We start from the raw sequence: 16,289 nt of genomic DNA, 5'->3' as shown, positions 1-16,289 counted from the left end.
GACCACTTCTAGAAGTACAACTCTTTCTTTCTCCTTCTTTCCCCATTTTTTTTTCCCCTGTCTTTTCTTTCTTTAATAAAGTTTAATGGGCCCTGACTGCTGACAGACTGTGGAGTAATGATGCATAGGCGTTCTCTTCATTATTTTTTTAGGAAGCTCTTAAAATGGCACCGAGCATGTAAAAGCAACATAAAATAACTTTGTCAAGTCTCTCCCCTTCACTGCTTTCCAAATAAAACTTTTTGTCTTTATGTATTTTGAAGGCAAACGGTACGTCCGCACCAGAAGGCGATGCTGACAGATGAAGATGGAGGTGCTCTGCCCGGATCTAGCACTCGCCCCTTGCCCACTCCTGCAGACCTCAGTCTAGACGACGGCTGCTGCCAATGGTGACTTTATGATGCCGGGTCTTGCACAGGCATTAGCAGCAACATGATGGCACCCAGGAAAGCACCTGCCTGTCCTCCCTGCCTCCCTGACCTGGTTTATGGTTTGGTCTGGTTTCCCCTTCTGCTGACTGACGTGCATTTGGGGTGCTGCTCGGAGAGGGGTGCCGTGCTGTGTGGTGCTGCTGTGGGGTCCAGACCTGTGAGTGTTGGAAAGGGCACATGGAGTGCTCTCTGAAGCTGAAGAAATGTGTGCTGCCTCTGTTGTTCCTGACTTGTCAAGCCTAGCCTTGGGTTCAGCTCCTGGCCTCTCAGTCCTGGCTTTGCAGTTTTCAGAAGAAAAGGAAATTCACCCCTATATCCTTGAAATAGGGTGTGAGGAGACTGCAGCCCTTCTACTGCTTCTCAGCCCAGGGGTGTGTTTCTCTCTGTGAATCCCAAGCGTGAGACCAGGGCTCCGGTTTGCACTTGACTTCCATGGGCTCAGGGTGTCACCCTTTGTGTTTCTTGTCATCATTGTTCTGGTTTGAGTTGGTGTGAGTTTGGTGGGGGCATCCTGAACCAGATGGTGAAGTTGTGCTCCCATTCATTTCTACTGAGGTCTCTCGTGATAGGGAAGACACTTCAGTTAGTAAAGAAACGCTCGAAGAGGTGTACTATGAATTTTCTGGTCCTCCTGTGCACCGGTTTGTGTGTCCTGTGGTGAGGGTGATGCTTTTGCAGTGGGGCTGTGGGCAGTGTGTGTGTGCTGCAGCTCCTGGTGGGAGAACACTCACCACCCTGCAGCCCATCTGGCTGCCTTCGGGTACCCAAATTGGATAAAAGCTTTCAGATTACTTTAACTAGTTGAGTTCTGCAGATTCTCCTCCCACGTGCACACCTTGTCATCTCTTGCATGAGGAGGGGGCCTTTGTTTTACCTTTTTCCTGCAAGTCTTGAACATCTAGCTTCCTGATGGTATCCTCACGAGTCAGGCTGTAGAAAGCTGTGTGCCCTGGTCCTGCTTATTCTCTGGGATGGACAATTTCCCTCCAAGGCCTGACAGATGAGGAAAATCAAATTACCTAGTATCTCTAGAGCAATTAGATCTTTGAAGGCCTGAACAAAACCCACACTAGGCAAGTAGGAGTCAGCGAGTTTTATTAAATGCTTTGGATCTAACCCATCTTTTGCTGAAGAAACAAACGATTCCGAAAAGCTCCCTCTGAAGTCATGGGTTTAAAGGCAATTTGTGCCTGTTAATGTCAGCCTTTTGCCTTGGTTATTACTCTTTTGTTCCGTTCTCCTTTGCTGCTGAGCTTTGTGTGCGTGTAGTATATGCTCTTACAAATGGCTGCAGTATGAAGATAAATGAGGTTGGGTGCTGGAACACTCTTAACAGGAGATCGGAAATCAATCCTTGACTTACTTTCTAAATGAACATGGTCCAACAGAGGACCATTCCCTTACTGCTTTTCCAGCTAACGCTCTATGGCACATGGCTGGGAAAATCCTTCCAGCTCTTCCTCTGTGATCTGTTTCTGCCCTTTTAAAAATGAAAACACAACCTTTGGATGATGTGGGCTCTTCGAGGCGGCATAAAGAGAAACCACTGAACGTGGGCTTTACACCATCAGTGTTGAAGAGAACAAGGGATGAGGTGGCTCTCTGCTGAGGGATGCTTTATGTCATGGTATGTGTTTTTTAAACCTGGCCATTGGCTTGACCAGATGCATCTCTGAAAGGGGCAATACCAGAATTATTAGGCATTTCTGAAAGGGTAAATTCAAAAATCAGCTTTTGCTGTGATTTCGGAGCTGGAGTCATGCTGTTTCTTCTGAGAGCTATAGGATCTTCAATTTCACAAGTGTTTTGCCCCCAGAAAAGTCCTGTCTTGCCTTGGAGCTTTTAACAATCCTACCAAGGCTGTCTTGCTCATGTTGTCATTCCTGCAGCACCTCAGACAGCCTGGCCTGCCAGCCTAAGTTAATTCTCTAGAAGAAGAAGGAAAAAGACACGTAAAAATTGACTCAATTTTCTTTAAACCTGTTACTTTCTCATCAAAAACTCTACAATGAGTTCGAAAGAGTTTTTAAAATCGAGTATCATTTTTAACTCTTCCTGGGTTTCTTGTGCTTCATTCCCGGGCGGTGCAGGCAGGTCAGGCATATTTTCACCCACACTCTCACTTCCCACAGCTGCTTATCACACTGTGGGCTGCCTGCTCTGCACAGCAACCTGGCAATCCTTGCTGGCTTACTGTGCCACTCTGAGACATCAGTTTGATTTTTAATTGAGACTGGATTTTATAAAATACCCTCAGAGATAAGTTTGGGACTGCTCTTCTACCGGTGAGACTGGAAGCCTTTCTTTCTTACCTGTATATTTTGCCTCCATGGATTAATTCCACCTGAGTTTGAACCAGAACTGTTCAGTCATCTATGGAAACCCTCTTGGGTTGACGGAAGGATCTAGCCCAGGAGAATGTGATGTAGCTACGTTTGAATGTGATAGAGGAGCGTCTGCAGCTCTGTGCACATATTTTCTATTAAAGACCACTTTTCCCTTTGTTGTGTCTTTTGTGGTTGTGTTTTTTAGCTTTCCTTGGAATATTATCCTAAAGCTGTACCAGTTGACTTCCTTTTGAGGTGACTCAAGGTGAGCAAGAAGGGCTCAGTGAATAGTGCTCAGTCTGCTCTGGTTGTTTGTGTTTCTTACGTTATTTGGTTGTTCTTGTCTTCTTACAACTTTTATGTAGTTTTTTACTACTGGAAACAATAAAGCTTTGGCTCAGTAACAACTACTTGCCATTCTTGAAACAGTAAAAAGTCTTTTTTTTTTCAATTCCCAGGTTGCGGATACTCTCCAAATCCTTGGGCTGGCTCCAGCGAGAAAAGAAAGTAATCCAGCCAGTGGTGTGGTGATTCACACGGCTGAAGCGTAATTGAATTTTGCACTTGAAAGTTGTCTTTTGTCTTGGCCCGCTTTGGTACCTTGTGCTGACAATGGCAGGGGGCACAGGTCTGCTCCTCAGCCCCTGCGTGGAAGGTTTTCCATGTTGTAACCACTAAGCATAAAGCAGCACTGATTGTCATTCTGTCAAGGACTGTCCCCACAGCCTCCCAAGGCTCACCGCTCGCTCCGCTTTGACGGTCGGGGCCTTATTTAGCTTTGCCTGTGGAGAAGCGTCTCCGCATTGTTTGCCGAGCATGTGCAGCCCTGGCTGCTCTACGTTGCCTTCTACTCTGCATTCAGCTTCAAGGTTTCAAATGGCTTTTTAATCTGTTACTGCTTTTCCCATTTTAGAAGCACCTTATAATTGCTGTTGGGATTGTTTTGCTGGGGAGCTGCCATTAGTCCAAGGATGGAGCGTGTCAAGGACTAACCACCTCATACGTTGTTCCTTCCCCCCTCCGCTTGCCATGACAACAACCAATATATGGGAAAGTCAGTTGTGGGATCTCTCTGAGTCAAAAAACACTGGCTGTGAATTGCCAGGTTTCCATGTTTGCTTTTTACAGCTGTAGTTTGAGGGGAGAGGGGATGCTTTCTCTGTGGGAGCTGTGCCTAGTGGTTTGACGTAGCTGAAGCAAATGGGCTACCAGCTGGTGTTTAGACAACGTGTTTCTGGCCATTACTGAATCGAACAGCAAAGGCCCTGGACTATCAGCCAGAGTGCTTGGACAGTGACACAAAATGGCAGATGGCTGAAGTTAATTTGTAAAATAAAACTTAGCAGCAATCGCTCTTCTCTCCTCCCTGCCCCTCCCAGAAGATGTTTTCTTCCAGGGGAGAGGGCTGGTGGCAGTGACATCCCAGCCCTCCTCTCCCATTTCTTCCTGCCATCTCTTTGTCCTCTCCGTGCTGGGGACTGCTCTTCTGGCCAGAGTGCCTTGTTTCTGCAGGTGAGTGTGACTGATGGAGAATTCGGGGAAGTTTTCGTGAAGGACTGTTGCTGTAATCAAATAATGAGACTTACAGCAGGCACACGATGACAGGTGATGGGTAAGCATCCTGTGGAAAGCTTTAATCTTGAGCTGCTCATTCACATTCCCTCCTGACCTTTGCCTCTTATTAGCAGTACATTCAGGTAGCGCTAGAAACGCCTGCGATGCTCAAGAGGCACGAGAGGAGGATCCCGCCGTGTAGCTCCATCCCATGCAGGCAGGAACACGGTGTGTGCTGCCTGCCAGTGGCACGTGGCAGCGCACGCGGGCAGCCACGCACCGCCTCGTACACCCCTGCCCTGCGCCTCTCTCCCTGCAGAAATATTGCCTGTCATTCTCTTCATAGCAAAACGTGAAAGGAGCCAGGCCGGCAGCAGCACGTTACACCAGCCGTGGGGTAGCGCTGCTGAGCGGTGCCTGGAGATGCCCACCCAGCACCCAAGGGTGCTGCTCTGATCAGTGCCTGGGAGCTGCACCTTTGAGGGACAAATTCACACCCCCTCGAGGGCTGTACACATTCACCTTCGTGCTTCGTAGGGGTTCTGTGGGTTCATTTGGAGGCATCTGTTGCGTTTCTTTTTCCTTCCACTGATTTCTGTCTGGCACTGGAAGCTGTTTGTAAAATTTTGGAGGGGTTACTGCTTTTTTTTTTTCTTTTTGTCTCTGGAATGAGTGGCTCTGCTTGATGTATTCAGATTTTGCCGGGAAGGATGGATTATGGTTTTAAAGTATTTTTGTTGTGGACTGTATGAGTTTAACAGCAACTGTTACGTTCTAGACCCTCTCTCAGCCCCCAGCTATATGCCGTTTCCTCACAGATGCTTCCCTGTGACTTCGCAGTTGACCAAAGGCAGCAAACGGGCATCACCATCTCCCTTCCTCAACTCTCCTTCCAGCCTAATCACTGTAAGCAGTTATTATCTGGGGCTGGAGATTTGCTGCTAATCAGAGCCATCTGGGCAAGGGGCGCTGGCAGAGACATCTTCCCCCTTCTGAGTGTGACTGACTTCTGCTGTGGTAGCTCTGACTAATTACCACAGGGCTATGGGCACTTTTAATTATTTGCAATTCCACACCTCCCCTCCAGCTGTCCTGTCCGATCCTATTGGAGCAACCCTTTATATGTGGGAGCTGCCCTGGAGCAGCTACCTTCTGGGCTTGGTTTTGGGGCTGGATTTGTGAGCTGAGTGGAGAGATCACATCTCTGAAACTGGTCCTTGCTTTGCAAGGCTGTGCTGCTTTGTAGTGACAACCCTGCACGGTGTCCCCGGCTCAGCTGCTGGCTCTGCCCTGAATATTTCTGAGTCTCATTCATTCCCTAAAGACCCCACAGACTCATATGTACCCAGCTCCTGGACGGGGACAGCAGCTGAACTGCTGAGGGGTGCTGAGCCTAGCATTATGTATTTTTCTACTGGTGAAGCCAAGCTCAAGAGACCAAGAAAATCTCAGTGAACAGCTGAGCCCCGCTGCAGGAGAGCAGGGGGCAGGATCTGGGCCCCGGGTGAGCAGTTGTCAAGCCACCGATGGGACAGACCTTCATCTTCAAATGACACTCATGCAGAGTTAAACTCCTTCAAGCAATCACACCATGGCCATTAAAATGGTGCCTTAGAGGACAGAAGAATAAACTGAGAAACGCAAATTAGGGATATAAATCTTTCTGGCTATGTCTGGGAGGTACCTGTTTAATTAGCATCATTGAGCAGCCTTGATGTAATAAGTGCTAAGTAGGAAACTTGCCAAATTTTCCCTGTTTTGAGAGTAGGTGACTTGTGTTCTGTTGGAATTTCCACCTTGTGATGGGTTTTCTGTACTCGCTGGAGTTGCTGTGTTGTCTTGTAGCATGAGGAATTTAGCTGTTGTCACCTGGGCTAATCAGATGCCACTTGCACGGGGGGAGCAGCTGCCCACACTGTCCTGCTTGAGTGTGGATGTCTTTGCATCTAGGGCCTAAGGGATTGCAAAGCTATTTCAACAAAGTATTGTGTGCTGGAGTTAATGTGTTTAATGATGTTTTTTGCTTCCTGTCCTCCTGGAGCACAAAGGTTACTTGCCACATGGAAGTTTTAAAAGAAGGGCTCGTCTCCCTACTGCATTGGAGGAAGACTAGGGAGGGAGGACAAGCTCTGTTCCCTGCAGAGGACCTGGCCACGTGGCTGGGATACAAACCCAGCCCCTCTCTGAGGGGTTGAACACAAGATCTGCTCCATGTCGTGTTGCAGTGAGCTGCTCACGCTGCTCTGCACTGCTTCCAGCGCTGCCTTGGCGAGCCAGGACCCACGGCACGAGGTGCTGAGCTGCCCAGAGCCACACGCGTTGGTCCTGTGTCAGGGATGATTGTCAGGGCGTGGAGGAGCCTTCTGTGCCTCCTCTTGCACAGCTCTGCTTTGGGGATTTATTCGTGGGATGAATATCTCTGCAAGGATTTGGGTTGGGGAGTTACTGAGCCTTTGTTTCTATATCACCCCTGTGTATTCCCACACTCTGATGCTAATTGGTACCACTGTAACATGAATCTTTTTAACACCGATAGTATTTGTGAGTTATTGGATGCTTGGCCTGGACCTGCCTGGGAATTGCAGGCAGAACGTCCAGAAGTGCTGCTGTCTCCCAGGCGTTGCCTCCCTGGGTTTGCATCCTGCCTGTATTCATTCTGGCAGCCTCTGTACCACGCTATTTAGCAGATCACTGTTACTGACCTGTCACTGTGGGAGACGGTGGGATTAGGATGATGGAGTGGTTGGAGAGGATAAACAATAATGATGCTACATCGGCGCAGCCCAAGCAATGCCTTTCTCTTTCATGTTTTCTTTTTCCGTTGGTTTGCCATTCAAGTGTAATAAGATCAGTGCAGATAATTTGTGTATTCATACAAAACATAATTTTCCCTCCTGTGCTTTACCAGCTGCACTGCAGTCGGAAAGGCAAATGCGCGCTTTCTTTTGCGTGGTTATGAATGGGTGCATCTGTTCCTCGAAGATAGGGAAAGGAGGGTGAAAGCACTGGAGAGGAAGGGAAGAAATCAGATGCAGTCCATTTCATTGCCTCTGTGGAGAGGGAAGCATACAGAAATCAGATTTTTGCAGCATGGGCTCGGTCCTACCCTGATGTATTTAGGAGAGGGGTAACACACCAGTGTGGGAAAGGCAGAGAAAGGGATTTTCACTGGGAGAACAGCCTGTGGAAGCACAACCGCCCTGCAGCAGGGCAGGGATGCCCAAGGGAGCTCAGCCCTACCTTGGTCAGGGTCTGCTAACGGCCGCGCAGGGACAGCCAGAGCCATGCAGGGGCTGGTCCTGCGCCTCCGCCCGGGGTTGGGCCACGAGGGCACAGCTGCCCGCTCCCTGCACTGGCTCTGCTCTTGCCGCGCTGCCTTGTTTCAGCTCCACGTGGGGCTTGTCTGGGAGTATCGGGGCAAAGGTAGGAGCTTAACTGGGCTGTGCTTGCTCTTCCCTAGCTGGAAGTCACAGACACCTTGCTCCCTGGGTTCTTGCCCTTCCTCTGCCAGGGGCTGCATCCCTGAACCTTCATCTCCGCATGCCCCAGGCTCTGCCTGACAGCCCTTGCTGGAGATCAACATCCCCTGTGAAGGCAGGAGGAGGCACAGGGCTAGAGGTTGTACAGCAGTAGACCTAATCTATTGGGCTTTCTTTCCTTCCTCCTTTCTCTTTTCTGAGAGAGGCCCACTAGAGAGGCAAGGGGAGGGAGGAAAAGGGGTTTAATTTTCTCCCGTTATCTGGTGTCTCCAGCTGTGAGCCATGCTGACAGCCTTGGGCTGATCAAACACTTGAGCAGCCTTGATGCAGCGTCCCATCTACGTGGTCATAAATAATGTAAGTGCTCTGCCCCTGCCTGAGCCCATATCCTGGCAGTAATGCACCAGCACGTTTCCTCCTCCTGTTGTCATCGTGTTGGGCTCTTGCCTTCATTGCTTGTGACACGGAGTCATTAGGCATTAGCAGTTGGCATCGGCACATAATGACACAATCATGTGCAAACGTATTCTTACTCCAAGCAGGATTTTTTTCAGCCAGAAATTCTGGTGAAATTCTCCCTCTCATTGAGATGGAGTCTCTCTGACCTCTCTGCCAGCTTTGCTTCTATTTCTCATGTGCTTTATGAGTGTAAAAGGTTCCAGATACGGAAACTGAGAGCCACTTTGGGGTGAAATACAATGCACTTAAAGGATTAAAGTTTGCCAAAACCACTGGGAGCTTCTCAGCTGCCTTCCAGCCAAGGGTCTTGACATGGTTTTTACAAGTTCAAATGTCCCCATTTAAGAGCCTGAGTGTTTAAAGCAGAGATAGGCTAAATGCCAGCCTTTGAAGCTGTATGAGGCAGGTGGGAGCCATGCAGGGCAGGGACAGGCCACCTTCCTCACCTTCCTCTGTGCTGCAGCGACAGGGCTGGGCTCTGCTTCGCTGGGGAGGGGCCGTGCAGCCCGGCTGGCGAGGACATGGCAGCTGCAGCTGCAGAACGGGATGGGGGCTCATCTGGGCACGGTGAGGCTGAGAATGGGGCTCCCCCAGGGTCAGATTCCCCCAAGCGAGGAATGGCTTGATGCTCCTTTTCAGTTTCTTTAACTGTAGGAAGCGGCAAGATACCAAGTGGATGTGGGTTGGTTTGGGTGAACAGACCCTGGAAATACCAGATGAGCTGAGTAGCACTTTTCTTTCCATGGCAGCGTTGTTATCTGCACCAGCTAAAGGGGGAGAGGGCTGCTCCACCTCCCCACATTCCAGCAAACTTCCCACCGAGCTCCCCGCAGCATTCGCTGCTCTTGGTGCTGTTGATCGGTTCGGGCGTGTTTAATCCCAACGGCACTTTGGGGCTGAGCTCTTTCCATCTCGCAGGCCAGCGCTCAGAGATAGGTCACTGTCATTTGCCAAGCTTTCAGTAGTGGTGAGGCTTGCGGTTACTCCGAGTCTTGATGGAAATGGTTTTCAGACACCGACAGGCCGGTCCTTTTGTCTGGTTTCATGTCAGCATTTGGAAGGAGCACAGCAGTAATTTCTGGGGCTGGAGATGCCCCGGGAGTGAGCCTGCACATCCTGGTTCTCCTGACTCGGAATTACCAGGCCTGCAAAGGGACTCAGTGACTGCCCATGCAGCTCTATGTTAGAAAAGCACTCAGGGGCACGTAGTCGGGCAGTTCCTCCGCTGCCTGCTGAACGCCTCTCGCCCTGTAATGTTGGGGGTGGGCAGCAGGACTCTACGCTCAGATATTACTGCACTACTTCAAATGCTGGAGCAGGTTCTGCTGAGGAGGCCAGGAGGGGAAACTGCTTATTTCTTACAGCCGTGTAAATCTGATGTTGCCACCAAATTGTTGTAATGCATCTTTGAAGGGTTTTTTTACCTTTCTGTAGCCCACGGTTGCAAGGTCTGTATTTTTGTGTTAAGAAATCAGGAATCAAGTAATTGAATCTCTCTCCCCCTTCCTGGAAAATCAAGTAATTGAATCAAAGGTCATGTGGGTTTTTTAAAAAAGAGAAAAGAGTTCATTTTGAGTTCTCTTTGTTGGCCTCTTAAATTCCAAGCTTTGCAGCCTGCTGGGACTGTTATTGAGCTCTTTTCACAGCTGTGAATAGGATGGACTTAACTGCTCGTTATCCTGGAACCCAGAAACTGGGCTCTCAAGAGCCCGAAAGAGTCCATGGGGACTGGGAAGGGGACCCTTTAACCTGGGTGACCCTGACACTGAGGCTGGGGGTGTGTTGCTCGTGACCCCTGCAAGGGACTCGACTATCCCAGCTGAGGTGTAACCTGTGTAAGACCCTGAGGAAAAAAGTGTTGCTGGTTTGTTGGCATCTGAGTGGCCTGGGATTGTGCCTGACAGCAGGAGGTGGTCCCTGGGGTTGAGCTGCCAATGGCCCTGACTGGTCACCCAGAAAGCTGCTGAGGATGCAGTTGGACGAGCTTCATTGGGATGCAAATGGATGTAAATTCATGTAAACATATGTCTCGGTGCAGGTATCCGCTCGTGCCCAAATTATGCAAATGTTCTAATCCAATAATGCTAATGTCATGATTATCCAGCAACACGATGTTCATTAATATGGTTCCCTGACTCTTACACCCATCACTGTCAACATGATTACGCTGAGGCAGAGATTTGCACTGTCTCTGGCAAGTGGAGCCCGTCTCGGAGAGGAAAGGGGACACCCAGGTCATGGTGGGACTGGGAAGGACTGTTCATCTCCCCAGCGAGGCCCAGAGGTGCCACATGTCTTGGGAAGTCCCCTCCACATGCCTGGCCAAGGTGCCACCCGGCTGCCACGCTCTCCTCGGGATGCCCTTCCACCCAGAAGCTGACTTGGAGCAGATTTCACGGTCCTCAAAAGCCTGCAGAGTAGCTAAAGGAGGATTTCTTCATATCCATTGCTGTGATCAGATGAACAGGACTAGCAGGGCCATCTAGTGACTCCTCTGGCTGTTTAATGACCTGGGAAGTGCCCCTCTGGGATGGGTATAATTTTAATGTTTGTATTTTAAACCATATACCTGTCCACCTCTCCTTCCATCTCTCCTTTTTTTGGCTGGTGGTTTATCCCTTCTTCTGCAGTTTCGTTTTCCCTGGTTCACTACAGAGCAGGAAAATGCTTGGGCTTCCCCACAATGGAATAAAAAAATTTGTCCTGCATCGCTTTGGGTCGGGTGACATAAGGTCAGATGGCTAAACTGCCCGTAGGTCTGAGAGGAGAGGGATCCTGCAGGCTGGCTTGCCTTCCTCAACGCTGCTGGTAAAGCTGCTCTCCGGGCAGGAGTCTGCTTGTCTCGGCTGTGGCCTCAATTTCTTTGCTGCTAACCCGCAGGTGCCGGTGTAGCCGCTTGCCGGGGCACTGCGGGGCTTCGTCGTCGCCGGCTGCTCCTGCGGCTTCGTGCCGGCTGGCAGCCACGCAGAGCTCAGCGCTGCTGCCCCGGGGAAGGGCTCAGCGCATCACCCCGCTGCCTCCCCAGCCGGCAGGATTGCTCCCTCAGGTACCTCCTGCAGGTGCCTCCACGGGGTTTTTTTGCAGCCTTCAAAAGAACAGGTTTGTCTCTGTGGTGCAGAGTGCCTGGTTCAGGGAGGCTGGAGCTGTTTGCCCCCTCCAGCAGCCTGACCCCATAGTAGAGACAGATTTGCCCTTCTCCTTGCACGTCTCTTTTGTTTTGCTCTTTCATTTGTGTTACTTTCTGCAGGGTTGGCGTGATACCCGGGTTTGCGGATGGGGCCAGGAAAACACCCTGGCGGCCCCGGCAACCGATGGCCTCGCAGCTCACCGAGTCTGGTTGAGCTTCATGATCCGGGGACAGGCAGGACAACTCCCCGCTGCGCCGGCGGCAGCTGGGAGGAGCAGCAGCCAGGACAGAGCTCCGCCAGCCATTGCAGGGCTGTGACAGGTACATTTACTGCACTAAGTATCAGCACCGTCCGGGGGCTTTGGTTGGATTGCTTTTGACAGGATGTCGTTAGCCTGATGTGTATGTGGGAGAGGAGCAGCTATAATGCTCTCTTAATGCAGCCAAATTGCTCTTTAATTCTGCAAAACCAAGATGTTATTTCATGAATCCCCGGAGCTCACTGTGCAGCATCTTGATGCTGCCAGTTATCAGTGGCCTTTTCCCTCTGCTTGCATCCAGCTCCAAATTCTCAGAGCGTGGGGTGGGAGCAGTCCTCTCCTTGCCTCCGCCAAGCTCGGCTGCTTTCTGCCCTTTCTTGGCTTCGCGTGTGTTAACTCTGGAAGGTAGTGGTGACTCCTGAAATGCCTCCTCCCACCAAAATGTGAGCAGAAAGTCTTATCAATTTCCATGGCAACAGGGCCAGGCCCTAAATGCTGGTGTTAACTCTGTTTCTGGACGTCTCTGGAGTCTGAAGAGCTGGGTGTGCAGGAGGCAGCGGTGCCCAGCCTGAGCGCAGCTCCCGGGGCCAACGCTCGCTGCTTGCCCAGCCCGCATAGGGTGAGGTGCTGCTGCAGAGTAAACATCGGGCTTTGCCCCTGGCTGCCTGGGAAGTCTTGAGAAACGATGTTGTCATCCTCCTGCAGCTGGGAGGCAGTTGGGAAGGGAAGAGGTAAAAGCAGGGTAAAACTACTGAGACAAGTCAGCTGGGTAATCTCAGAGGACATTGACTCCAGCTTGGAAAGGCATTGAGAGCAGATAAAATTAGCCTAATAAGAGTTGATGCTATGCAGAACTCTCCCCTCCCTTGAATGCAAGGGATTGGGACTGCGTTTAACTTACAGGCGCATAATGAAAAGAGCCAGCGTGATGTGAAAAGGTGATTTTACTTGGCCTTGTGATGACAGACCCCTGCTAAGGCTCTGGATTTAGAGGGAACCCAAGAACCATAAAGGAAATAAGAGGAAAAAAAATCAAAAAAGGCTCATTCCTGAGAAAATATCCCTGAAGAGTGGGCCCAGGACTGTGCTGTGTCCCAAGATGGGATGCCAGCGAGGGTGAAGCAGGATGCAGGCAGGCAGGGGAAGGGTTCACAGAGGAGGGTGTTTTGGGGCAGCTTGGGGTGCTGCTTTGCCCAGGGCTGCCCTGGCCCCTCTCTCCTGCAAATTTTTCTTTCTCTGGTAGGTGCTGGCTGCAAGACAGCGCAATGCAGGGGCTATATCAGAGTGGGGAGCGTGGCTCAGGTTTCTGTTGAGGGCTGAACCTGAATCACCCCCTGTTTCTCACCCAGCAGAGTGGCAGGGTGCTGCCACCTGCCAGCACAGACCACCCATGATGCCTCCCCTCTCGGCTGCTGGGAGACTTCCAAAAGCCGCTAGACCAGCCCTGGGGCCGCAGGTTTGACTGTGCAGGTCGGATGGGTGTGTGGGATGGGGGTCCCTCTGCTCTTGCCCTGCGTTTGGGGAGCAGTGGGTGCATGGGCCATGCTTCACAGTGCAGAGCTGCCCGGAGCCTCGGTGGCAGCTGCCCTGCCTGCAGGCTGCCCGCCTGCTCCCCGGCCCCACTGGCTTCAGCCTCCGTGTTGAGAGAGACGTGCAGGCCAGTAACGCTCCGGGGGAGAGCACCCTCCCCTTGCGCACCATTCGGTTGGATTTTCCTCCTGCTTCCCCTTCTCACCGCGCACAGATCCACCCTAGTGAATTCGTGTGTATTTAGTGTGTTGTCCATACCGTTAATATTTACAGCAACTGATTATCTACTCTGGTTGATTTGCAGGTGAATAGCATGTTGGAAACTGTATGTCGGGGTGTACATGTGCAGCACGTTCCCTTCCCGAACAGGAGGGGTAGGCATCTCACTCCAAAAACCAGTGCATTAAAATTACAAAACAAAACACCAACTATTCTGGGATTCACATCGAAATGGCAACATATGCTACACATCAGTCCCTACAGAAAGTTTAGCTATTCTGGGCCCATCCTGACTGGCGCTGAAGATGCACAGAGACCAGATGCCTCCCTACCTCCTCCTGTCCTCTGGGAAGCTCCCTTGCAGGTCCATCTGCGGGTAGCAAAGTGCTGGTGAGGAAGACGCCGTTCACCCTTGCCACTAGTTGGGTGTTTCATAAGGTCTCTGGGAACCTTAAGCAATATTTTGAGGGGAGAGGACCCTTTCTTGCTGGTATTTGCCCTCTGCCTGGCTTTCTGAAATGGTTTGTTTGTGTCTGCTTTGTAATAGAGTGTGGGCTGTATTTTACCACAGTGATTTTGTTCGCAGCTAGTAATTGCTGGTTAAATCTGGTCAAATGATGGTTGTTAGCAGGGCCTGTTTGAGCAGAGATAACCTCAGATATTATTTGCACGGAGGAGCAGTGGGAGCCAGCATGCACTGGGATGTTGGTGCTGCTGGGGAGCCTTAATCAGCACAGCCTGGAGTAAGCCTCTTAGGATTATTTAGCCAAGTTTCCTAGTTATCGTTATTATTATTGCTTTATTTAGTAAATGCAAAGGGTGTTTAACCAGGTAAGGTCCACAACACGTTCGATGGGCTCAGCCAAGCCTCCCCAGCAATCAAGGGCAGAGATCTGCCAGGGGAAGCTGGTCACTGTGCAGCAGCCAGCGCCTTGCATGAGCCAAGGAGCACGGCACATGTTGCTTTTCAGTTAACCCCCTTCCCTTGCACACAGCCATGCTGGAGCTAAGCTTATTTGAAGAAGGAAGAAATACGTTTCATATTTACCAACCAAGCGGACTGAAGACAATGTGGGTCCTGAGTCACGCTGAAGGGATGGAGGGGTCTCTTCCAGCAGCTGGCAGAGCTGGGATGGCAGTGTGGGTATCCTCTGTTCCTGCCCCTGCGGCCAGGTTGAGCTGGTGTTACCTGCTGGCACCCTCCCGTGCCTAAGGCTGTGGGTGTTCGTTGTGGCTTAACACAGGTTTCAGAATGGCTGGGAAAAAGCAAAAAGAAAGGTAGGGCTGTGCAGGCTGGTGCTGGTGTGTGTCATCCCTCTGGGTGAGTGTCAGACCTCCCTGCTCCCAACCTGCAGTGGGTCCCCCTGAGTTCAAGGCTATGTGAGATCCAGAGGTAGTTTCTCCAACCAGAGGCTTTAATTTGGCATCAGCTCTTCATGTACTCTTCAGGCTCGTGTCTTCTTCAGCAGCACTGGCAGAGCAGAGGGTTTCTGTGAGATGGTTTGGGTTTGAGCTGAAAAATATTGCATAAAGAACCAGTGGGTCAGTCATCGAATCTCTGGTGAGCAATGGGAATGTGCAGTCCTGCTTGCTGCTGTACTTTTCACTTGGAAAGAAATTGATTAAACTGGAATCAACCCTCACTCTTGTCAATTTAAATATGGAGTAACTGACAGCAGAATTTGATGCTTAGCGTTTGAAACAAATTTGGTGGAAGTGTGTCCTGAGGACAGCCTGTATTTTTGGATGTGTGTTTAATCTACGTGCTACTGTTTTGTTTGCTGTAGGAATACTTGTTCTGTTTGCACGGATGTCTCCCCGGTCACTTAAGGAAGCTGGGCTGCTGCAGGGCTCTGCTCAAGGCACGGGGTGAGTTAGTGGCACAGGCTTTGGGATGTGCCTAAATCTCTGCTTATGCCCCTTGTTCGGGACAACATTTGAAGTCTAAGCTGTTCTGGGACAGGATCCTTTTCTGAGCCGGGCTGGAGTTGGAATGATGGCTTCTGCATCCCACATCCTAGCTCACATTATGGGATGTTTTTGGCACACCAACCCGTGCCCTCATCAGATGTGAGCAATCTGTTGCGCCTCAGAACAAGCCGCTGAAGTGCGATGTCGTGTGTGCTGAGCTCAGGATCTTGTCACAACTTCCACCGCCGCTGGGAGGAAATGCAGCTGTTGATGGGGGCAATGTGCTCTTCTCCATCATCCCATTCATTCCTGCTTTGATGTTGACTCTGTGATGGCCACCTTCACCTTCTCTGAAGGATGTCCTCCCTTCCCTCAGGGATAGGGTATCCCCCTGCAGTGTGGATCTGCTCCCTGCCAGGCAGAGCTGTTGGTCCCGCTGCTGAAATCAGCAACATGATGTTGAAATTGTCTGTCTTCCCTCTTGCAGGGCTGGTGAGGAAGCCAGCATTCCCCCTTCAGGAAGATGAAGGCCACATGCGTGGGCACTGCGGTAGCTCAGAATAACCCCAGCAGAGCGAGGGATCAAACCAAGTCACATTCCAGGGCATTAGACAGACGGTGGGAATTAAAAGCTTTACCTGGAAACTGGTTTTGTATCTCCAAGCCCTGCTTTTGTCTTCCAGCCCACCTCTCTATTTTTGTCCCTTTTACCTTCCGTGTTGTTGTGCATCATGTTTGCCAGTGCTTGGTGCCTGGTTGTGCAGCCAGCCCCAGCCACGTTTGGGGAGCCCTCAGTAAATACTGGACTGTGCAGCCTAGGAGGAAACATTCAGGCAGTGTGAGATGGTAGAAGTGTGGTTTATCAAAACCAAGCTGCTCTGGGACTCATTAAAAGCTAGGGAAGGGCTCCAGCTGCTTTCAGTAGTCTTGGGTTCGCTCAGAGAATAGAAAGTCCCATCTGGGCTATTAGCAGCAAGACTTGTTTTTGTTTG

The 16,289-nt window shown here is 50.7% G+C and overlaps 1 protein-coding gene and 1 long non-coding RNA gene across 2 annotated transcripts in view; one reads left to right on the top strand and one right to left on the bottom strand.

Annotated features, from left to right (window-relative positions):
- Positions 1-3,205, top strand: part of RPH3AL (rabphilin 3A like (without C2 domains)) — a 41,398-nt gene extending 38,193 nt beyond the window's left edge. Inside the window, exon 9 of the mRNA XM_026861600.1 lies at positions 264-3,205. Within this exon, the coding sequence (XP_026717401.1) occupies positions 264-298 (35 nt within the window). The 3' untranslated portion in view covers positions 299-3,205. The remainder of the gene's footprint in view (positions 1-263) is intronic.
- LOC113487174 lies at positions 1,509-14,968 on the bottom strand. The gene is made up of 2 exons (XR_003399737.1): positions 14,435-14,968; positions 1,509-2,357 (listed from the first exon to the last, which is right to left on the bottom strand). It is a non-coding gene; the product is annotated as an uncharacterized LOC113487174 (long non-coding RNA).
- Positions 14,969-16,289: the final 1,321 nt, after the last annotated feature.

The sequence above is a fragment of the Athene cunicularia genome (genome assembly GCF_003259725.1).
Source record: "Athene cunicularia isolate RWA chromosome 19 unlocalized genomic scaffold, athCun1 chr19_part1, whole genome shotgun sequence".
NCBI lineage: Eukaryota > Metazoa > Chordata > Aves > Strigiformes > Strigidae > Athene > Athene cunicularia.
Note: the sequence above shows the minus strand (reverse complement) of the source record. Positions and strands in the feature narration are given on the sequence as shown.